Source organism: Maylandia zebra, linkage group LG3 (assembly GCF_041146795.1).
Source record: "Maylandia zebra isolate NMK-2024a linkage group LG3, Mzebra_GT3a, whole genome shotgun sequence".
NCBI classification, from domain to species: Eukaryota; Metazoa; Chordata; class Actinopteri; order Cichliformes; family Cichlidae; genus Maylandia; species Maylandia zebra.
The window spans coordinates 60,348,782-60,372,714 of NC_135169.1; the positions used below are offsets into that span (position 1 = coordinate 60,348,782).

The window sequence follows — 23,933 nt, forward strand, 5'->3', positions numbered from 1 at the left end:
GAGACATTTTCCAGCTCACATGTATTCATTACTGTTTCCCCCAATACCGAATTTAAAACTTTTTTATTCAGGAGCTAAAGTTAAAAACGGGAAAGTGGGTAAGTGACGTGTCCGTGATGGTGTTTGTGTGGCGCAGAGGAACCACATGACACGGTAACTTCAGAGGTCTTTCTCAGCCGTCTGCTGAGCCAACAGGAGCAGTGCAACAAGGACGCCCTTTGTTTTCTTCACTAACCGGACACCGCTATACGAGGAAGACCTGCTGAACCGCACCGTGAGTGTATTTTGCTTTTAAAACATCCAAACAGCGACGTTGTAAACTGCGCAACATCAGGGTGTTAACCTGGAGGTGGCAATAAAACGAGGCAGTCTGATTTCCCTTTAATGAAACATAAAACTTGAATCTGAAGTTAAGACAAAATTATTGGAGAGAAAGATTTGTGACAGGTTTATTACAGCTTCACAGCAGTGAAGCATTAACCTGCCTCACGCCTGTACCTTCTTACTAAAGGTGTAAAAGGTGGCACTGAATCATGGAGCATTCTTAGTTTTTCACAGGAAAAGTCATTTTACAAAAGCATAAACGGTGCAGTTTGGTGCACATGATGTCACATTGATTCAGGGATGTAACACTGATGTTGTAAAACGATTCCCTTCATAAGGCTTTATAAAACTTATAAAAGCTTTATAAAAATAAACTGACACAGTTTGTTTTCTCTTTTTTCTGATAATGTAATGATGAGTATTACTGTACTTGTCGTCATTATTAGAAAACCATGCTGGGACAAAACATTAACGCAACCACTAAGCACACTGTTACTTATTCTAAACACAGTGACTTCATCAGTTCCTCTTTGCAGCTGTTTTTGTGTTTAATAGAACAAAAGCAGATATCGCAGTGCATGTTTTCTTGTGCTCGTTTTTGTTACGACTCTCTGAACTGGGCCATGTAGATTAAAGTGGAGTAGACTCTGGTCAGGAGCAGCAGGTGTTGTGCTCCTTAACAAAGGCACCAGTGAACTGATAAGAGGCTTTGCTTCTAAATTTAGAACCAGGACGGCTTCCTGTCCCCACAGTGTGAGCAGTGGTGAGTTTCTGCAAAGTTAACTTGTTTTTTAATTGGGAATTAATTACATTTAAACTCCTAAATAAATACACACTTTTAGATTCTGGATTTGCTTTTCGGATTTGGGGAATTTCATTGCCCTGCGACAGACTGGCGACCTGTCCAGGGTGTACCCTGCCTCTCACCCTAAGACAGCTGGGATAGGCTCCAGCACCCATGACCCTGAAAAAGGATAAGCGGAAGAGAATGGTTGGATCGATGGGAACTTCATCTAGTTTTTCAACTATGTGTCCATCCTGAAGTCTTGGGAAAATGGAGTGTGTGTAAATGAATGCAAACAAATCCCCAAATACACACTGTCATGGTCCTCGGTCAGTTGTTTTCAGTGTTTTGGACTGTTTTGGTTATTTATCAAGGGATGGTTTTTTATAATGTTTAGGTTATTTCCTGTATTGGTTCTCTTTGTGAACTTAATCCAGTTATTTGTTCCAAATTCTTCCCTCAGCGTTTCTCCCTCTTGTGTGAAGTCTGTTGTATTAGGTCACACATCACTTCCTGTTTTATAGAGAGCAGCATAAACACAGTTGAGCAGATTGTGTGAATCTTCGTTGTAACTGCATTTTGCGTTTCATTGTTTATAACACAGTTGCTGCAGGAGGAAGAACATGGAACGCTATATTAGATATTAACTGATAAAAGTGTGATTAGCGGTCTGTGATGTATGGAGGACAAGAGTTACACAGCAAGTACATCAAAGAAAATTAGATGTATTTTATTTTATATGCAAAATGAGAGGAGGCTGAAGGAATATAAATGTGCCTTTAAGAAACATTTTAAGAAATATAAGGAACAACTCTTCTGAACACTGTGCAAAGGGGTCTCGGGATTAGGACTGCAGATTGATTCAGAGGCTCAAATTATGGTCATAAATATTTTGTACTTGTAAATCAGACTGTCTAGTTGTGAAGTGAGTTTTGTAACCTTGTAAATCAAAATATCTAAAATGTGTGCCTAAAAAAGATTTGTATTTGTAAAAGATAATTAAACAAGTTACAAGTTGTTTGGTTAATGTCTGTTTACGGATAGAAGGCAAAAAAATATGTGTGAAGCTTCCTGTTCAAGTTCCCTCGCATGCGTGTGAGTTTCAACTTGCACATACAAATTTTGACAAGATTTTTCTTCCTTTCAGCTGATTGGTCGATGTCAAGTTGTCAGGCGTCACACTGTAGAGAGAGGGCGAGTGGACCCAAATGCAGGACTCGCAGGCAGATTGAAGGTGTGGATGGTATTTATTAGTGAGGCTGGACGGACAGAAGCTATCTGAAACTGAAAGACTGGCTGACTGAAGTAGACCTGGAAACACACCTGTGGATTAGACGATGATAAGACGAGGAACTGAGAGAAACTGAGGGTTTAAATACACCGGCTCATGATGGCAAGAAACAGGTGAGTACACACAGCTGGACTAAATCTAACTAATGACACAGGAAGTGGAACATACACACAGTCCGAGGCTAACACAATAAAACAGGAAATGTGAAAACTAAACAGTGATAAGGTCCAATACGGAAAACACTGATAAGAACCCTGGCGCTTTACTTAACTTCAGGTCCTGGAAGGGTAATACATTTTAAAGATGGAGGATGGCGACAGCCATTCTGTTCATGCAAACATCGTTGGGTCTGCCGTGATATGTTTGACATGGGACTTTTGCTCCTGAACCTCTGCGCACAGCGTCTGGAGACCGGGGCTGTACGAAGTCACTTTCATCTTTACGCAGGACTGTAAGCTGTTGTCTGTGAGGCGTGAGCGGTTTTTGTTTTTAACATAGTTCATGGTGGAGAAAAGCTGCTCAAATACGTATGAGGATCTGAAGATCAACAATCCACAAATTAGGCATTGTCACGGTTTGCCAGGGCAAGCCGTGGGGATGTGGGGATTTTATTTTTTTCAAGATATTTCAAGATCACGATAATCTTCCAATTTAGAACTACAAGTTAAAAAAAAAACTAACATAAATAAAATACACTTCAGCTAAATACTTTTACAATTTATTTCCCCAAACCACGGAGCCGCAGTATAAAGACTAAAGAGCCGCATGTGGCTCCGGAGCCGCAGGTTGCCGACCCCTGGTTTAGTTGAACAAAAAACAAAATCATTGTCCAGATATATCTTTTTGAATATCACGTTTGGTTACTACACTGTGTAATTTTTCGAGGTGCACATTAGAAAAGTTGCTCCCATTAAACGTGATATTCCAAAATATATATCTGTGTGGATTCTGGAGACAAGGCAATCTACAAGTAGTCCTTGGTGTGTTGTATAAAGACGAGCAGTACTTAATCCAACCAGGAGTTTGTCGACCCAGGGCAGTGAATAAGCATCAAATAATCCACAGAGAACCATATAGACCCATCTTTCGCATCTCTTCCCTTAACCAAGCAGTTTTAGCCTTCTTCATGCTTTCAGGTGGCTAATGTGATATACCTAATGTGTATGTGTTAGTCCCTGTAGGGAAATTACTCCTCTGCATTTAACCCATTCACCCAGTGAAGCAGTGGGCAGCCACCAGTGCAGCACCCAGGCAGCAGTGTGTAGGGACGGTACCTGGCTCAGGGGTACCTCAGGGTAGCCGTTCAGTGGATTGAAACCCCTGACCTTCCGATCATGGGGCAACCACTACCTTTGTGACAGAGAGACAGAGAGAGATAACAGGCAGGAAAGCATGAGAAGATTCAGGGACAATGACAGCCCCTGTCTTTATGTTGGATGTTTTTAAATGTATTCCACTACAGATTAATTCAATTCAACTTTATTCATACAATGCCAAATTTACAACAACAGTCACCTCAAGGTGCTTTATATTGTACAGTATACCCTATAATAATAGATACAGAGAAAACCCCAACAATCATATGACCCCCTATGAGCAGCACTTTGGCGACAGTGGGAAGGAAAAACTCCCTTTTAACAGGAAGAAACCTCCAGCAGAACCAGGCTCAGGGAGGGGCGGGGCCATCTGCTGTGATTGGTTGGGGTGAGAGAAGGAAGACAGGATAAAGACATGCTGTGGAAGAGAGACAGAGGTTGATAACTCTCCATAGCTGGACTGGCCATCGGCCCACCGCCTGGTGTCAATGCTTTTTTGTTGTCTTTCTTCCCTTAACGGTACAAACAATGAACGGTGGTGGATTGGCCAGATGCTGGCAGATGTGTAAAAATAAGTCAGTTGTTTGGTGGTGGCTATGGCGGAGCTTCCACAGAGGCAACAGGTGGATGAGGGAAAGGGGAGGCAGGAGGAGCAGAGACCCGAGGTAGCAGCGGCCGGAGTGTCAGGTGAACTGAACTTCAGGTAAGAAGTTATGACCTGCAGTCTATCTGGGTCAGATATAAACCAAGTTTAGGTGGAGTTTATTTTCATTATGCTGACTTTTTACAGTCAGTTACAATAACTCGTACTGCGTACTAGCTAGCATGACGGAGTTTATACAGCTGGGTGGTGCTATGATGTTACTGATAGTGAACTTTATTCACAAGGTTAGTTAGTAGAGTTGCCAACCGTCCTGTAAAAAACGGAATCGTCTCGTATTCAGAGAAAATATTAAGCGTTTTGTGTTGAGCTGAAAAGGAACACAGTTTGTCCTGTACTTTAGCTACAATGAAAAAAAAAAACACACAAAGCTGGAGTCATTCTGTCGTTACGCTGCACAGCTGTTTCTTCTTCTCTCATTCTCTCACCCTCCCTCTCCCGTTTCTACTTCAATCATGAAACTGATCAATGATCAGCTGATCGGCTTTTCTCTCTTGTTTGTTTATCATCCACTTTGCGCCAGAAAGAGGAAACCAGCGGATGTCGCGCTAAACAACAGCAGCACGTTTAAGCTTGATCAGCTGTTGTTAGAATTTATTTAATATTACTTTCTAGTATCAGCTGATGTTTGCTGGAGCCACAGCTGTAAAGCTGCTGGTCATGATATGGTTTGGATATGTGGTGAGAGGGAAACATGAGGATGAAACCAGGAGATGTCCTTACTGAACCATCAGAGCTGAACAGGTGATGGAGAAACAGGTTTACCTTTTAGGTGACATGAATGAGTTGAAGGGAAGTTATGAACTGTTTCTGAGAGACAAATAACACCAGCATCCTTTTTTATGTAGCTGACAGCTGGTAACTGTGCAGGGGCGGGTCTAGCAAAGTGTTGCCAGGGGGCAGGTAGGACATTAACAGGGAGAGGGGGGCACAAAGAAATACTTTTCTTTCTTATTCTCATTTAAAATACCTAGTTTTTATTAATTAATTATCTAAATCTTACAACCAACGTTTTTATCTGACGTAAAATGTATAGAAATCATACATATACCAACAAGACTGTACATCACTGTCACAACAGGGTTTGTTTTCATTCAAAGGCTTTATGGCTTTAATACCTGGTGGGCCGGTCTGTAGTCAAAATGCCCGATTTTCTGTCCCAGTCCAGCCCTGCAGGTTAATACTGGCAGTGTCACCATGCCAGCTGACTGTATTTCATCATCAGCCAGTGTTGTTCTTTATCAATATTACCAAAGTTTACCATAAGGCAGCATAGAAAGTATTTACTTGCTTTCAGGTTTTATTCAAATGTTAGTCTTTTCAGTTGTTTCTCCACTTTTTTCCTGTTTCAAAATAAATCACCAGTTTGTGAGAAGATTATCTTCTTTTTTTAACAGGCAGAGAAAGTTTTACATTGGAACTGGCTAATTTGTCAATTGTTTGTTACAAATGTTCGTATTTTAATATTCAAAAATGTTTTTGCCCAAAACATATGTGCACTACATGTCAGTAAAAATGCTATGCAACTATTGATGTCCTTGAATGCTGAATAAACACTGACTGATTGTATCTCTTGTACTTTATCAACGCAGTATCTAAAAACTTTGCACCGTAGTGGTTAAAATCTCATTCTAATAAGAGTTAAAAGCGCATTCGGTTATTAGGTTTACAGGGTTATTGAATTATGGTTAAGGGTTGGTGGAATTGTTTTTAACATTATCTGCCAATTACATCTGCCACCCTTCTCCAAATCTGTGCCCCTACCTGGCCCCCCCAACAAAAATTTTCTAGACACGCCACTGATTTCAGGGTCCCATCATAATTTCTTCAGAAGTAAGTACTGTATATGATGCCAGTATTTCCCCACATTTTCTAGATTCTGCACCAGTACTGTGTGTAAAATGGCATCAAAAAGTTCATTAAGTTTTATTCTTTCCCACCTGTCTTTCTGTCTCCTTTCACTTTTTAAAGGTTGCCATGTTAGAAAAAACATTTTGCGCCGTCATGGTGTTTATTGATGTGGTAAATGAATAGTTTATGAAAATATCACCAAACCTGTCATTTATTACTTTTAATATTCAGTAATGGCAGTGAGACCAAATCAGGAAAGTGTGACAGTGATTAGTGGAATTTTGTGTCAAAAGGTATTAGATCTTTTTCAACATTAAGCCCCAAATTGTAGACTAAGGTAGCTTTTACTGATTCCTACAGGGAAAATAACTTTATGCTGACCTTAAGATTAGGTGTAGTGGGCAGCCACCAGCTATAAGATTGCTTATTCTCTCAGGGAAACCTCCAAGAAGTTATGATGAGGTATATCCCAGACATTTGAGGACTGTTGTGATGAAACGTTTCTGAAAACACTGAATCAACTTTCTGGGATTTTCTTACCAGAGCATGGATCAGGATGATACATTTTACACATTCGTCCCAATGTTTCTTCAACCCTATATTTTTAGTTTTAGCAACAGCCTGTTAAATGCACAGCTGCACTCTGAACATTACACAACAGGAATAAAAACAACTTTTAGTTGAGTCGCGGTCTCCTATTAAGAAGGCAGATTTAGAAGATAAAAATTCTGATATATATTTACTGATAACAGTCTGTCTGAGGTTCTGTACAGTTAGTTTGCATTATTGGTAATGCTCTTTGTCACATTGCAGACTTTATTCAATTCAATCACCAAACCACATAAACAGTTGCTTTAAGGCACATTCGATTGTACAGTTAAGTGCCAGCAGAAACAGGCTTCTACAGAAGAGCAGGCTCTGCCTCCCATTACTACGTCTACCTGGGAACCACAAGTAAGCCAGCAGTCTTAGAGCAAAGTACTCTAAAGAGGAGATACAGTACAATGAGTTCTTGAAGATGAGATGGGTCCTTTTAGGGACATCATAAACTTTTACTTCTTTTGATAAACTTTTGATGGATGGAATTTACTGCAGTCACACAAATCCTAACCGTGGAGGAACGGAGTTCCACTAGATCACAGCAGGTTAATACGAGAAAATAAGATGTATTGTGTGCACACTGCTGAGAAAGAGAATCGGAGTTGTGGTTGTTTTTGTAGTTTTACATGAAAATCCCAGAATTATTGAAGAGCAATACGCGGGGCTCGCCTATAAGCTTGAGTGCAAAGTTTTACTGAGACACGGTTTTGGCACAGCTTTGCAACATCCACATCACCATCTATCTCCTGTCTTTAAGCAACAAACAAACAAAAAGATGTAGCTATCACAACAGCAGCAGGCATAAGACATGATTTTTGGGGCTTTAGATATTATGCAATTTGCAATAAACTGTGTGGCACAGATTTTGTAGTGACTCATTTAAATATTCTCCTCTTTACAAATACATGTCACAAGGCCATGTATTTTTACTCCCCCTTGCGTTAGTAAATCTGGCCTAATTTTTCCGTTTTCGTCAAATTTCCAACCTTTGTAATAAAGGTCCAAATACTGCCGAGATTCGATTAAAGGAGTAGAACGTAGTAGTTTAAATATGGCGGATATCCGGCATCACACTGATAATGAGACAAGCGCAGGGTCTTTCGGATTTTCAGAGCATTTTCCTAACTCCTTATCAGTTCTCTTACCACCTTTCCTGGACTTGGATTTGTTTCCCTGGAGGTCAAGGAAAAGCGATGGGAACGAATCTTTCTTTTTCTGCGGATGCCTTTCTAACAGCGTCACACCGTGTGACGTCACATATGGCGAACCCCCTTCGCCAAGCTGACGTCAATAAATTAAACCGAAGCGGAATAACGCACTTAATAAAAGCACGGTGTGCGACAGCAAGAGCAGCCGGATACAACGCGGAGCCACTTTTACAGGCGACATGTCAAATTCAAACCTGTAGACTGAGTATGTGTATAGTTCATCGGACGGGGTACAGTGAGTTTTATGAACGGACCCAGACCCCCCGACCCACTGCTCGGCACCCACGTCGACTAACGCTAATACCCTTCACGGCTTGTTCACGGTCCAGACACATGAATGCTTTTATTTTGATGTTTCCCGGAAGTACGCCACATCCTCTGTTCTTTTCTTGACTCTACTGTATTCTCATTATCAGCACAATAGGCAGGAAGGTTTACAGCTGGAAGAAAGAAAATTTCGTTTTACGTCCTCGGAACTAGACGGGCTTTCAGCCCAACAGGGACGTATTCCGGCCCGTGTCCCTCCGCGGGGCTGATCCGGGTCCACGGCCCGAGCAGTGGATCTGCCGCAGCTGAAGCCTCCGAGATGCTCCGAGCTCTCTGCAGCTGCACAATAACAGCGTCACCGATACCGGCCTGGGGACACAGCTATGATTTTCAGACGGAGAGCCAGGTAACTTGAAATAGCTAGCAATAGATGTGAGAATGGAACAAGTGGGCACAGAACAAGATGCTGATAGCAAAACCATAACGGGGTTATTAGGATGGAGAGACTGTGGTGTACAATGGGCGGCGCTAGGCTGCGATTTTGCAGACATGGGCGAAGGTGTGGGTGTAGGGATTCTTCACACGCCAAGTCTTAACATGGTCACAAGTTCGGGAACCATATACATATATACAGCCTCTCCCTCCAACTCCGCTTGGGCATTTCAGACTTGTAATATGTGGTGAACAGGGTGGTGGCTGCTGCCCTAATATTAATCTCACATTGGTCTGCAGAAGTGACAATCAGACGGAGAGGCAGTGTGATCAGATCTGATCAAAGTGAACAGTGAAATGCACAAATCTATTTAGAGGAAGTGTGATTTCAGCTGTCATATGACATACCACACTGTAACGTGCCTGACTGCAATGTTATGAATCCGTCTGGGTTTAAATGTCAAATAATCATAGAGAACTAGTCCATCACATATTAGGAGAGTGTCAGAAGATTATTCTAGTCATCAACGTCTCCAAGTCCACTGAAGAAGTTTTTCCCCAAACTTTTCCAGTGTCCCATTAGCCAGTAACGTAACTGGGTCGATTGAAATAGTAATATACATCAGTATAAGACATTTTTAACTGTAGAGGTTTTTTTAAATTAATTTTTTAGGGTTAAATAAAAAAAATAAAGTTAATAAAGATGTTTTTACAAAATTGTAATAGAAGCATAAATTCTATGCACGTATTAACAGTACAAAGCTAATGTGGCAAAGTCGACAAAGTTGCCTTTATCCTCTGAAAACAATATTGCTGTAATAGTGCGAATGGTCTTTCTTTTTCTGTTCGCCCAGCTGGATGGAACGAGGCATCACTGTTAAGTTGGATAGATATGAATATGAGCCTGGTTCTGCCGGAGGTTTCTTCCTGTTAAAGGGAGTTTTTCCTTCCCACTGTCGCCAGCACAGTGCTTGCTCATAGGTATCATATGATTGTTTTAGTAGTGTCTACCTTACAATATAAAGCGCCTTGAGGGGACCGTTGTTGTGATTTGGTGCTATAAAAATAAAATTGAATTGATGTGAATCATATGTTATGGTCTTTACACTGAGCCCCTCTCAGCTTTAAAGACCCGTGGGAGGCTTTGATAAGTGTATCAGCTCTTTATCAGTATGATAAAAACCAAAAGTGAGGAAATACGCTTCCTTTCAACAGAGTTGCAAGGTTGTTTTGGCAATATGTAGCAGCTTATTACCAATAAGCATTTTACTAAAATGCATTAGGTTAAATTAGGTTTAATATACGTGCAATTGTATGACATAACAGCCACTTCCTGTGAGTGTTCCTTTGTTATCAAACACAAAAAGACCATGCCAGTTGTGTTCACGCTCTGATGACACCTGTGTGTGATTCCAAACCAATGAACACACATCTATCACAAATCCTGTTACATTGATCTGTTCCAGTGTGATTGTGTGACAGCAATCAATGTCACTGAAAAACAGACTGTCTGAAAGTACTATTTCATTTGACAGCTCACTACAGGCTCTTTTACATAGAACTTGTTACATATGCATGAATATGTTAAAAAAAAGACTTTTATTGATGTATATTTTTATCCCTTTTCTAGTGGTGTTGGGTTTTTATTTAAATGCTTGATAATGGAAAGTATTGTCACACTTACTGTTTAAGATGGGCAAACCCTTTTAATAATTAGTAGTGCCAACTATGGAAACACCATAGACATCAATAGACATTAGGGCTGCCACGATTAGTCGACCAGTCACGATTACGTCGACTATCAAAATCGTCGACGACTGATTTAATATTCGACGCGTCATTTGAAGCTTTGTAAGATCCCAAAAGACGCAGGAATAAGTAGCAGGATTTAAGAGTGTAATAACGGACTGAAACAGAAGATGGCAGCACTGCATGTTCAAGGATGCCAGCTGCCGTTAAACCCCGAAGAAGAAGAAGAAGCTGTGTCCAGTATCGTAGCTGTGTACAAATTCAGGGGCTGCATCCTTCGCAGGCCACATTTGTTGGCCGATTACGTTACAGTGACGTGACAAATGTCTAAATTCGAAGACTCAGAAAAATGTGTCCTCCTTCTCCCCAGATTTGAAGGATGGGTGTATCCTTCGTGGACCAACCTTTCCCAGAATTCATAGCACAACTCAGCCAATTCCAGTTTCCAACAATGGCAGCAGCTACTTAGTTTTAATATTACTCTTATTATTTCTGGGTCACAAAATAAACCTTTAACACATTTTCAGGCAATACTGTAGCTGTGTAAACTTCAAATATCTGCTCGGTTTATCAAGACACCACATATTTGCAAAAGCGCTCCGACGTTTTCGGAGACGTTTGGCTGAGGTTAAAGTTACAGTTACAGACATTAATACATACATGTTTACAATGAACAGATACACATTTGAACACATTTTTAAAAATCTTTATTACATATACACCCCATTATTTTAGGTTTCACAATTACCTCATAATTTGTTCTAACATTACTACACAAATATGTATCATAGAATAGAGTGTTGTAAGAAAATGCCACACCCATACATATAAACCCACAGGAAAAATCAAGACACTGGTATCAGAGGCAGACTGGTACACGGATACTGACTAAAACACAGCATAAACAGGGAGGACCCCCCCGTCCCCCCTTAGGAATTTTTGGGGAATGAATTCATTGGAGATGGTGCAGCACGGTACAAAAATTTCAAGGTGTCAAGAGTTTCACTCTCCAGTGGACTGACTCGAGAAGAGAGGCGGTTGCCATGGTAAAGTAGAGAGGAGTCGTCTTTCTTCTCATTACAGAGACAAGCCCCCTGCACAAAGTGTAAGGGGAAACATGAGCCAGACACCAGAACAAAGACCAGTAGGGAAGCCAGGTTTAAACTGTGACCCCTCCCCAACTTTTTCAAACCAATCACATTCATGCCTTGTTTGTGCCACATTATAAAAAACTCTGTTCAATGGCGAGTGGTAGCCTTTCCTAGCCAAGGAAAAGTCCATGGTGCTATGTAAAATTAACTTGAACCTTTAACTGATTAGTATTTAAATTTTGGTTAAAAGTATGCTTTGAGTTTATTCATCTTCTGTTATAAGAATGAACCGGACATCAGTATCTAAGGAATCTAAGGAATACAAGATCTATTTTCAGACTGGTTTCCTTCCCGAAGATACTTCAGTCGTTTTTGTTTTATGACTCATCCAGCTGTCCCCGTCTCTTCATGCCTTTTCTCCTCTTCAAACCCTATCCTGTCACTTTAATGACATTATCTTACTGTGTTTGATTCTTCCATCCATCCATCCATCCATCCATCCATCCATCCATCCATCCATCCATCCATCCATCCATCCATCCATCCATCCATCCATCCAATTGTCCGACTACCATCCATCCATCCATCCATCCATCCAATCGTCCAACTACCATCCATCCATCCATCCATCCATCCATCCATCCATCCATCCATCCATCCATCCATCCAATCGTCCGACTACCATCCATCCATCCATCCATCCATCCATCCATCCATCCATCCATCCATCCATCCATCCATCCAATCGTCCGACTACCATCCATCCATCCATCCATCCATCCATCCATCCATCCATCCATCCATCCATCCAATCGTCCGACTACCATCCATCCATCCATCCATCCATCTATCCATCTATCCAATCGTCCAACTACCATCCATCCATCCATCCATCCATCCATCCATCCATCCATCCAATCGTCCGACTACCATCCATCCATCCATCCATCCATCCATCCATCCATCCATCCATCCATCCATCCATCCATCCATCCATCCATCCATCCATCCGTATTACTCTCTTTCCACACACTTTTCCCCTTCTTTTTCTGTATCTTCCTCTTCCACTGACTGCTTTGGGCTCACAACTATGTGCATCATTCCATTCATCCATCCTTCTCTCCTCCTCACAGGATGTTGCGATCGCTGGTTTGTGGTCGGCTGGGTCCAGTTTGGATGTGGAAAGCGCTGCTATTCTTTGTGGCCATTGCTTTTGCCACCCAGCTGCTAGGAATCATCTTCAACAAGAGGTATGGTTTTGCTTTTTCAATTTGAACTGCATTGGATTTTTACATTTTTGCATCAGATTTAGTTTTCTTTCTCTCTATTATGAGGAAATTATGTTGGCAGTTCATGGACAACTGTGGGCTGCCCGTGTTCCTATAGAGTGGGTTTTTGTCACATGGTAACAGTGTCACAAATATGTGGTAGAGCTGGTACAACCATTGGATGTCCTTTTTTCGTCCATCTGTGAAGAAAAGTGAAGTTGTACAGACCGAAAGTGAAACAGAGATCACTGGTTTGTGGTCATAAACAGCTCTCTCTACGTTTCATACTAACTCAGCATAAACGAGTGTGTAATGTCTTTGTACTTGTCTCATTCCTGGTCAACTATTATCGCGCTAGTACCTGTTGACTTGTCAAGCAGTTGGCATTAACTAACATACAGCATCATCCATGTCGAGCAACATGCAGTTGGTATTGTGGAGGACTACAGCATGGGAGTACGTTTGCAGTGGTTGAAAACCCCCTCGCTGTAAGCTCTACATAGGCAAATTTATGCTCAACAGTATTGCATATAGCAATATATATACTATAATACAGTAATAGTAAAATAACAGCCACACCGCTAGATGCTGCTCTGGGTTCATTACATGCAAAGCGAGATATTTCAAGCCTTTATTTGTTATAATTTTGATGATTATGGCTTACAGCTTATGAAAACTTCAAATTCAAAAGCTCAGCAAATTTGAATATTTTGAAAAAGTTCAATATCGTAGGTTCAAAGTGTCACGCTCTCATCAGCTAATTAATCCAAAACACCTGCAAAGAGCCTTTAAATGGTCTCTCAGTCTGGTTCATGGGGAAGACTACTGACCTGACAGTTGTGCAGAAAACCATCACTACAGCCTCCATAAAGAGGGAACACCTCAAAAGGTAATTGCAAAAGAGGTTGGATGTTCTCAAAGTGCTGCATCAAAGCACATTAATAGAAAGTTCTGTGGAAGAAAACGGTGCACAAGCAGCAGGGATGACCTCAGCCTGGACAGGATTGTTAGGAAAAGGCCGTTCAACAGTGTGAGAGACCTTCACAAGGAGTGACTGAGGCTGGAGTTAGTGCAACACACAGACGGATCCTGGAGTTGAGCTTCAAATGCTCTATTCCTCATGTCAAGCTGATCCTGAACAACAAACAGAATCACCTGGCTAAAGAATAAAAGAACTGCTCTGTTAATCTGTGGCACAAAGTCCAGTTTCTGGTGGGAGCAAATTTTGCATCTCATTTGGAAACCAAGGTCCTAGAGTCTGGAGGAAGAATGGCGAGCAGTGTCGGTCAAGTTATTTGAAAAAGTAATTAGTTACTAATTACTGATTACTTTTCCAAGAAAGCAATCCTGTTACTTTACTGATTACTTATTTTCAAAAGTAATTAGTTACTTAGTTACATTTTAAAACCATGATAAACAACCTGAATATGTAATAGAGCAACAGAACTTTCAGCCCAGTTCTACTTTTTCTGCATAATCCATCATATAAAATGTAATCAAATGAAAAACTTGTTTTGTTAGTTTTAATCTTTTAACTTCATGCATGAAGCAAAAATTAAATAATATGCGACATTCTCTGACTGGAAGAATGTTTAACATTTAAATCTATTTTCTGCATATTCCAGCACATAAAATAAAATAATGTTTTGTGTTTTCACTCTTTCAAATAGATGCGAGTAAAACACAGCAGAAAATAAATAAAATCAAAGACTCAGCAGCTCTTAAATCTATTGTCACCTGTTTAGCAGGAGTGGGGCGGGTGGAGGTTTGCCCACAGTGGTCCTGTCAGTGGGAGGATCCGGGGGTTTCTCTGTGAACGTCACATTCCCGTGGCAGCGTGCTCGCTGCTCGCTCAGAGTTGAAGTTTAATGTTTCGGTGTAGAAAGAAGTTTTCTTTCCGCGCAGAGTGTGCAGCAAACGCTGATGTTTTTGTCACTTTTTACAGAATCAAACTCAAAGTAATGTGATTACTTTCACGCTTTAAACGCTGCATGGTCGTCCATTATTGATCTGCAAACATCTGTTGCTGCCACGGACGTCGCACGGGCTTACGTCATTGTCATGAGACACTCTCAGAAACAAAGTCATGACGGTTTAGTAAAACCTTGTTCAATGACCATGGGATAATTGTGCTTGATTGGCCAGCAAACTCACGTGACCTGAACGGGCTTTGCCAAGAGAAAGATGAGACACATGAGACCAAACAATGCAGAAGAGCCGAAGGCTGCTATTGAAGCATCCTGGTCTTCTATAACACGTCACTGCTGACGTGCCACGCCGCACTGAGGCAGTAATTCATGCAAAAGGGGCCCGAGACAAGTACTGAGTACATATGTATGGTTATACTATCCAGGGTTTTCATAAGTGTAAGCCATGATCATCATAATTATAACAAGTAAAGTCTTGAAATATCTCGCTCTGCATGTAATAAGTCTACATTAGTTTCACCTTTTAAGTAGAATTACTGAAAATCTTTTTGCACTATATTCTAATATTTCGAGTTTCACATGTACATGGTGAGACCCAGGGGAAAAAAATATTTTGATTTTGATTTTTTTCAGATAAATCAAGTGTTGGGACGGTAAAAAAAATACATTACAAAAACAAAATTGTTTTTAACTAATTTTATTTAAATTTTACAACATGTGCACTACAGTGCACAAGGGGAGTTCATTGATCACGAATGTGAAACTAACAAAATTCAAGAGCTATTTAAGAAAATTAAAAGCTCCACTGAATTTGTTGTAAGCAGGATATTAAAACTTATTTATATAACAATATAATAATAAAAATGTAGATCAGGGACCAACTTAGAAGTCACTGACACTTCACTAGCTGTAAGCCATTGGTTCAGGAACAAGTGATTGCACTGGGCTTTCTATTTTACAAAAATCAATTCATTTATGATATCTGAGGAAGTACTGTGATTTTTTTATTTGGAGACACAAAGGAACGTTTGGCACTTCCCACATCTCACATATGTTTTACTGTTGCACCCAACCATTCTACAACTGAAATGCCTTGGACTGTTAACCATCTCAGGCAAGTGGAGGGAACCATATTTTGCTACACTCTCATCTGATTGGGGCCTCCTTTTCTTGATTTTTGGAGAGAACTCTTCATTACTGGTATTATTCAGGTCTTGTTCACATGTTTGTCCCACGTTTCTCGGCCAAGAGGAGCTTGAACTCCAGATACTGGGAGTTCTTTTTGCACATTGAGATCATTGATAACTTTCAGCAAAGACGTGATCGTGTAGAAACAATCAGGTGTCATGGATTCAGCTATAAATGCGACTCTTATTTTTTACTATACTGGAAATCATTCCTGCATTTTACCCATATTTTATTTTTAACTCAAAGCAAAAATTCCAGATTCTCCTACATGTTGGTTTTGGACCAGATAGGACGACAGATTTCAGGTGGCCCTGTGTTTTTCTCTATCACATCTGCCACTGCATCTCGATAATCTTTGTGTGGCTCCTCCTGGGTTCTCACCCTCTCCTATCTGGCTCACATGACTCTCATCTTCTGAAGAATCTATGTTTGAATCTCGCTCAATTATTCTGTTAAGAATTCTCTCTGCCTTTGTTAAAGAGTTGTCTACTAGGAAAAAGTGAAATAAATATAAGTACAAAGTCCCGACGTGCACTAGAGTACACATTAATAAATTAGTCATGTTCTCTGTGAAACTCAATAAGCCTAATTCTTAAAGACCCCTCAAATTATTTACTAGATGTTTATTTTTGAAAATTAAAAAACATTTTAAATGTAAATATCAAGTTTACCTTTCTTTCTTCCATAAAATATGCTGGTAGGCATGCCAACCATTTTGAAAAGGTGGGTAAAAGACAATTGGCAAGGCCACACCCCCACACATGTGATATCATTTTAAAGGTACTGTTGTCCTCTCTAAGAAACATCAGGACTTAGAAGAGTGGCAAGTAGACTATGAGAGCTACAAGCAAAAACTAAATGTGTACTACAGTGCACAAAAATGAATTACTGGGTCTCAGGAGGATAACAAGCCTCCACACTGCGCCCCCTGGTGGATACACAAGATATTACCACCGGTTTTCCTAAATGCTGCTTTTGGGACGTTACCACCCATGGTTGCATCGTCCAGGTGAGGGTATCATTACAGCCACCCATCAGCTGGCAATTGGTCAGAAATCCGTCACGCGCCCACCCACGGTCCTGTCAGGGATGAGACAGCCGTTTTTAAAGTGGCTGTATCTGTAAGCCTAGTCTTCAAAGTAGAGATACTGTCTGTCTCCTGAACCCTGGTTCCACAGAACAGGGCCCTGAATGTTGTGAAATACTGTTGTCCTTGCTGTCCCACTATTACCCAACCATTAAGCCACAGCTGCAGGACAAATGCTACCCAATCACATGCTTCTCATTCAGTTTGCTATTAATGATGAAGAAATGATTGCTGCTGCTTTCTTGGAGTATTTGTGCCTGTGTGAAATGAAATCCCCGTGCTACCACAGTATAGCTTTGAACATTTTGGCTGTGATGTGTCTGTGTTTATGTAACATCTGCTTAGAAGGAAACCATCCAGACAGGAATAAAACTCAGTTATAAAATCAGTTCACAGCAACTAATAAATTCAAAGCTCATACGTTTATACTTCTTTAAGACATTTTATCTTTGCATGAAGTAAGGAGTTAGGTTCAAAGTGTACTCAGCAACTGAACTGTTTCTGTTTGTTGTCCTTTCTTGAATCACCTTGTTGTTGAATTGTGCTATACAAATAAACTTGCCTTGCCTTTCTTTTACATTTCCTGTGAACAGCCACATCAGTTCTATCGGTTGAGACAGTGTGATGCTGCTAAGCTGTTTGGTTTAAACATGATTTCTGATGTGGGGTGAAAACCTACTGATTTTGTAGTACAAGTAAGACCAAGAATTGATTTGCATTGATTGTAGAAATGTCAATACTATCATATGGTGAGTAGATTTGAGTTGTGGTAAAATCCCAGAGATGTTCTGAACAATAATTATTTACAGTTTGCTCCTCTCTTCCCACTCGTCCAACAGCAGTGCCCAACCAGCTGCTCACTCCATCTTTTCATCCCCTGATGCCCAGGGGCCGTCTCTGGGCTCCTGTCAGCCCCACACTCACATCATGTTCCTCAAGACACACAAGACAGCAAGCAGCACAGTGCTCAACATGCTGTACCGCTTTGGAGAGGAACGCAACCTTCGCTTTGCCCTTCCACTGGGCTACCAGCTGGGGTACCCACTACCCTTCAATGCTCACAGAGTCAAAGGTTATCGAGGTCCCCGAGCCACGGAGTTTCACATCATGGGCAATCACATGAGGTTTAATAAGCCAGAGGTAAGTCGTTCACACGAAGAGAATGGTGGGTAAAATAGAAGGCTGACAGTAATGACTGAAAATGATTTGATAATCATACAGCCATCTGTATAATCCTCCACTGTTCAAATTTCCAACATGGCTGGACATCTTAAAGAGACTCATTTTATAGTTTATATATAGAAAATGAAAGTGTACAAACTCATATACAGATGTGACATCAGTAGCCTCAGCCATATAATAAAAATTGGCAGAAGATAATCAACAACAACTAATGAACAAAATACACAAAAATAATACACAAAGGTCGTTTTGTGGGCTAAAGTGATGTTCATTTAGAAATTTGCTCAAATTGGACTAAAAACACTACAGACACTAAACTCCATGCTTAGTCTGACTTAACCTAACCGCCTGTATGACTGTAGGAGGACTGCCAGCCCATCCAAACCTTCAGACTCTTAGGAAACTGAACCCTTCAACCAGCACTAGAAGGTCCCAGTGGGATTGGTTAGCCTAACTCTGCCGGGCTGTGCATTAGCACTATTTGTCATTCTGGCTAATCACCAGACTGCTAGTGTAAATACCTGTAAATACCCGTGTCAGCAAGCCAAACCCTCTGTCCAGATTGAGCATGCTCAGCGGTAGAATGACATCAGAGGAGCTTCTGTTGGTTTCATAATTAAAACAATGGATAGTTGAACCGTTGCTGATGTCAGAGACAATACGTGATGCTACTGCAGTAGTATCGTTATTTGTAACTGTTTCAATTTTTGTCTTCCAGGTGGAGAAAGTGATGCCTGCAGACACATTCTACTTTTCTATCATCAGGGATCCTGTCGCGCTGGCGGAGTCCTCTTTTGCTTATTACAAAGAAGTAGCTCCTGCCTTTCGGAAGGCAAAAGGGCTGGGCGACTTTGTCGACGACCCAAATAAATACTATGACCCTCGTCTTCGCAACAACCACTATGCCCGCAACCTGCTGTGGTTTGATTTTGGCATGGACAATAATGCTAATTTCTCAGTGGAATTAGCTCAGCATGGTGAGGCCATGATCCGCCAGACATTCAGACTGATTCTTGTGTCCGAGTACTTTGACCAGTCTATGATCCTGCTGAGACATGCCCTCTGCTGGCCACTGGATGCTGTAGTCTCATTTAGCCTTAACGCTCGGCAGCAAAAGCCCAGCAGCAACAGCGTAATGAGCGGAAGCTGGGTCGGCAAAGCTGCCGTAGCGGCTGGCGTCGGTGCTAGAGCTGGACGCTCACAAGGCAAGATGTTGCCCAATCTGTCGCTAACGGATCATCAGCGGGAGAAGCTACGCCAGTGGAACGCCTTAGATTGGTACCTATACAAAGCCTTCAACCGCACGTTCTGGGAGGATATCGACAAGTTTGGTCGTGCCCAGATGGAGCAAGAAGTAGCTCTTCTCAGGATGCGGCGGGAAATCCTGGGCCGGGTTTGTCTGAAGGATGGTGGAAAGCCCGTAGAAGCGTACCGGATACGAGACAAAAATATCCGACCCTTTCAGAGCGGAGTAGTAAAGATTCTTGGATACGAGCTCCAGCCGGGTCTCGACAATGCTACCAGGACGGCCTGTCTGAGGATGATTAGGCCCGAGATCCAATACAAAGATTTGCTGGATAGTAAACAGTTCCCACGGGCTGTCCAACCCCAGCTGGGACAGCAGGGACAGGGACTGCTAGCAGCTGGTGGTGCTTTTGTAAGACATGATTCATCTAGGACAGGAGAGAAAATGATGATGGGAGAAGCTGAGATGGAAAGAGAAAGAGACTGGGATGGAAGCCGTATAATGAAGAGTAACCAGACTTTAAAAGGAGTGCGAGAAAAAGAAAGATTGAGATAGTTTAAGGTGAGTTACATGTTACCTTTGATTTGTGAGGGGAAACGGACCAGAGACGCCTGAGCCAAATTTAGTTTACATGTGAGAAAGAAACAAGCTTCTCTGCAGCACTTCCAGTTTTCTTTCTTTTCCTGAACACACTCTCTGGTTTGGTATGTTTTCATCTTTGGCAATTACTCCCAGTGACAGTCTATTTTATCATTGGAACTGCATTTTCTTATTGTGTTGATGCTTAAATTAAATGAAAGTTACAAGCTGTCCCAAGGTTACAGAGGAGGGGTACACCGCTCGGGTCTTGTGGCTGATCCGACACAGGCGGGAGTTTGTGAAAATAAAAACATGAAGACAGTCTCGCTGGACAGAGCACTGCAGAAAACCAAGACATTTTAGGTTTGTTGTTGCATTAACAGCTGTTATTGATTTCATCAGACAAATGATCGCTTCCTTGCTCAAATCTTTTTTTGTATTTTAACATACAGACTGTTTTTTACATAAGCTTGCCTTTAAACGCGGCTCAGAGACAGCAAATCTCATCTATAGGAGAAGTCCGCAGATAGCAGCTGTGGTGGTGCAGGTACATCTTCCAGATGAATTTTTAAAAATTCACTTTTAGGCAGGATTTTAAATGTTTTGATTTACATCAGGTTTGTGTAATGATTTTTTTCCCAGTGAAATTAAGGTAGTGCTTCAAAATAAGTGCCTGTGGGCGTGTCTCCTGAAACACCACAGGCTTGTTTGTGCTGTCGAGTGGTGAGTCTGGACTCTAAAAGCTATTTCTGGATTATGAGTTTCAGTTTTCTGCCACAGTTTGTTTACATTTAGGAAAATACATCTTTTAGCTTTAGACTAAGATTGCTATATTGTTTCAGATCCACACTTTCAGCAACATTAACCACGTCTGCACCTGTCGGGCAGAAAGCTTATGGCTCGCTGTTGTTTCCAGTGACTCACAGCAGTCCCAGTTTCATTTTGTCATTGACCTGCTCTTCCATACTGAGGTCCAAAGCTACATTGGGCAAGTGCAGGGCCAGCATGCTTACCTTTCCCTCCTTTCTGAGGACGTGCCTGTGGAAGGAAAGTAGAGTCACAGACCATATTAGGAGTTTTAGCAGGTAAAGTGCTAAAGCTAGACGACTGTTTCAGTTGTGTTCTTCACCAACTGCTGTCCGTACAATCTAACACAGGCTGAAAACAACGTTTCTTTGATTGCATAAGAAGTGTCACAGAGTGGGTTCACTGACAGTGTTGGCCCTGCCTTAGTGAGGGTCATCCCTGCATGCGAGGTAGCACAGGTGACAGACAGCGTCAGACGTGACTGCATGCATATACAGGAAATATGCATGCGCCACTTTGTTTTTAAATGAACCTCCTTACAACAGGTTGTTTCCTAGATCGTACATGTTCGTTCATTGTTGAAAGTATTGAATTTATTGCCCAGTGTCAAACATTCGATCGTCTTGTTCTCCGTCCAGAGTCGGCCACCCTACACAGCGCACATCTGGTCACCTCAGCAGTGGCCCGTAAGGGAGATTCAGGCATACTGTGTTTGAGTGGCTACCTCCTCTGATGAAAGGATATTATTCATCTCTTACAGTCAGTGTGTTTAAAGAGAGTCAATACTGAACAACGTCTTAAAATCAAAGGGACATAAGGTGTTTATTTCCCTTCACTCAGGAAACCAGTGATTTATTTTAGTTTACTCTAAAACTCTGACTTTCTCTTCATTCATAAATAAGCCATCATTAACAGTGAAACTCTTGCTTCAGGAGTGTCATAGTCCTGTCTGGGGTCTCAACAACATTGTTTCAGTCGCGCTAATTAAAATGTGCTCGATGTCACATCCAGAAAGGTCTCTGGAGGTCAAGCCTACGCAGACGTTTGGAATGACAGAAGCTGCTTCTATGTCACAGCAGCGTAACTGAAGTAAATGGTTTCCTTTCCCGTGGTTTTCCTGGTTTCCAAGTCACGTCGTGTTGACTTCACTGAAAGAGACCTTTCTGTCTTTTGCACCTGCCAGCTTTCGTTTAGATTTCGAAGAATATCGCTTCCTATTCTGCTTGTTCGTGTTTTACACCAGTAACAGCTGAACATTCAAAAAATTACACAATATGGATTTTTTTTATCATAGAGTGCTACTACATGCTGTAACATAAGTGTCCCTTATATTTTGGTTATTAGATAACTGTGACTATTATATCCAGGTACATTTTGTCACTCTCTGAAGGTTAGTGGTGATAAGTCATATTTACACACAGCATACATGTCGGTACTCAATCGCTGACGAATGCCAATCAATTCTTGCCAACATGGACGACAAACAGTTAATACACTGAAAACTCCATCATAATGTTTTTGTGCTTTTCGAGCACCCTTCTATAGGATACCACAGTCGTGTCATGTAATCAGCACAGTGTAATAAAGAAATAAAAAGACTTTATTAATGCTGAGGAAATTTCTTTATTACACACTTAATTCCAATATAAATATGGAAGATGGCAAACAAGTTGAAAAATGTAAACAAGTAAAAATAAAATGAGGTGAAACATTTTCACATAAATAAATAACAAAGTTAAACCTGTTTCTTAAATTCAGGACAGTAACTGTGTTGTCACCTCTGTCTGCTCATACTTTTTATTGGTGTTTAAACACGTGTGTGTGTGTTTTCTTCCTTTTAATTGCACTCCATTAAAAACAGCTTCTGGTACTAGAAGGTACCAGAAAGTCAAACTTTGCTTCCCGATCTAGGATAAAGCTTTATTTGAATTTTCGCAAATACTGTAATGTGACTCATTTTGTAGCTCGTTTTCAGTATTAAAGTTCCATGTTGTACATAGTGGACAAGAGCGGTACAGGTCAGAGTAAGAAGCAGTGGTAGGTGGTGTGATTTACCTTCTGTCATGCCCACTTCGCCAACGATCTCTATTCAGCCACTCCCACAGCCCTGACAGGACATTTCACAGAGAACTCCTCATGTTGCTCCAGATGTTACTGAGCAGGCCGAGCAGCTGCAGTATATGTGGCTATGATCTTACTTGAAACTGTATTCTGTCGGAAATTTGTAGTAGATCACGCTCTTTGTGTGCATCTGTTGTGTTTGTTTTCTTGTACTAAATAATTAAAAAAATCTTTAACTCTCCTACGTCTTTTTGCCTCCTTGTTTGTAACATTTGACAGCAGCTGTGTGATACGGTGGTTGTTCTGTGCTGCATTAAAATGTCCTGAGTAAAAAGATCAAAGAACTTTATGTGTAAATTGTTACATTTATAATCATGAAACAGAAAATGCAGTGAGTGCAAAGCAAACTGTAAGTTTACAGCTGCCGTTGCATCTGTGCAAATATCAGCCTCCATATTTGTGACTATTTTCACAATTGTTTCATCTTTAAATTTAAGAATTAAAACTTGTTATTCAAGCTTGTGTACATCGTTAGATCATATTCAAGTTGAACATATTGAACATCTTCATAGACTCCACATTTTATTCAATGAAAAATGTCTTTAAAAATCTTTCTACTGAGCTCACAGACCTACACAATCATTTCCCGTAGACTTCTATGCAGTGTTCATGCAACCCGAGGATGCCCTGCCAGCATTAGAAACACTGCAGGTTTAAATGACGTAGAATTAGTAGATACGTGAAACCATGTCCATTTTATAACTATTCTGTGAAACAACCATATTTGATCGACAGGTTGGACTGCTCAGTTATCAGCTAAAGCTAGTGAGTTTAGTTAGCAGGCTGCTTTGTACATTATAGTTAGCACTCAGAAATATACTGAGGTATAAACTGTCTCGAATCAGATCATACAGCAGGCCAAGGAGTTCATAACACTCCTCCCGAGACATGTTTTGATATTTAGATTTTTTTAGATAATTTAATTTAATTTCACAGAAACATTTTTTTTTGTA

At 41.0% G+C, this 23,933-nt stretch overlaps 1 protein-coding gene across 2 annotated transcripts; it reads left to right on the forward strand.

The window, feature by feature from the left end:
- The first annotated feature begins 173 nt into the window (after positions 1–173).
- gal3st4 (galactose-3-O-sulfotransferase 4) lies at positions 174–23,161 on the forward strand. Of its 2 annotated transcripts, XM_024798695.2 has the most exons (5): positions 174–274; positions 2,256–2,512; positions 12,708–12,824; positions 17,885–18,185; positions 18,946–23,161. In XM_024798695.2, the coding sequence occupies exons 2-5, from the start codon at positions 2,496–2,498 to the stop codon at positions 20,026–20,028; spliced, it is 1,518 nt and encodes a 505-aa protein (XP_024654463.2). In that variant the 5' UTR covers positions 174–274; positions 2,256–2,495; the 3' UTR covers positions 20,029–23,161. The 2 variants fall into 2 exon arrangements, with proteins under 2 accessions (XP_024654463.2, XP_004576028.3); XM_004575971.5 differs by lacking the exons at positions 174–274; positions 2,256–2,512 and adding an exon at positions 8,179–8,708.
- Positions 23,162–23,933: the final 772 nt, after the last annotated feature.

Bases quoted from the DNA above. Each gene is read 5' to 3' on its own strand.
- gal3st4 (XM_004575971.5), top strand. From the start codon at position 8,686: ATGATTTTCAGACGGAGAGCCAG. The intron at 8,709-12,707 runs GTAACTTGAAAT...TCCTCCTCACAG, and splicing joins ATTTTCAGACGGAGAGCCAG to GATGTTGCGATCGCTGGTTT. The intron at 18,186-18,945 runs GTAAGTCGTTCA...TTTGTCTTCCAG, and splicing joins TGAGGTTTAATAAGCCAGAG to GTGGAGAAAGTGATGCCTGC.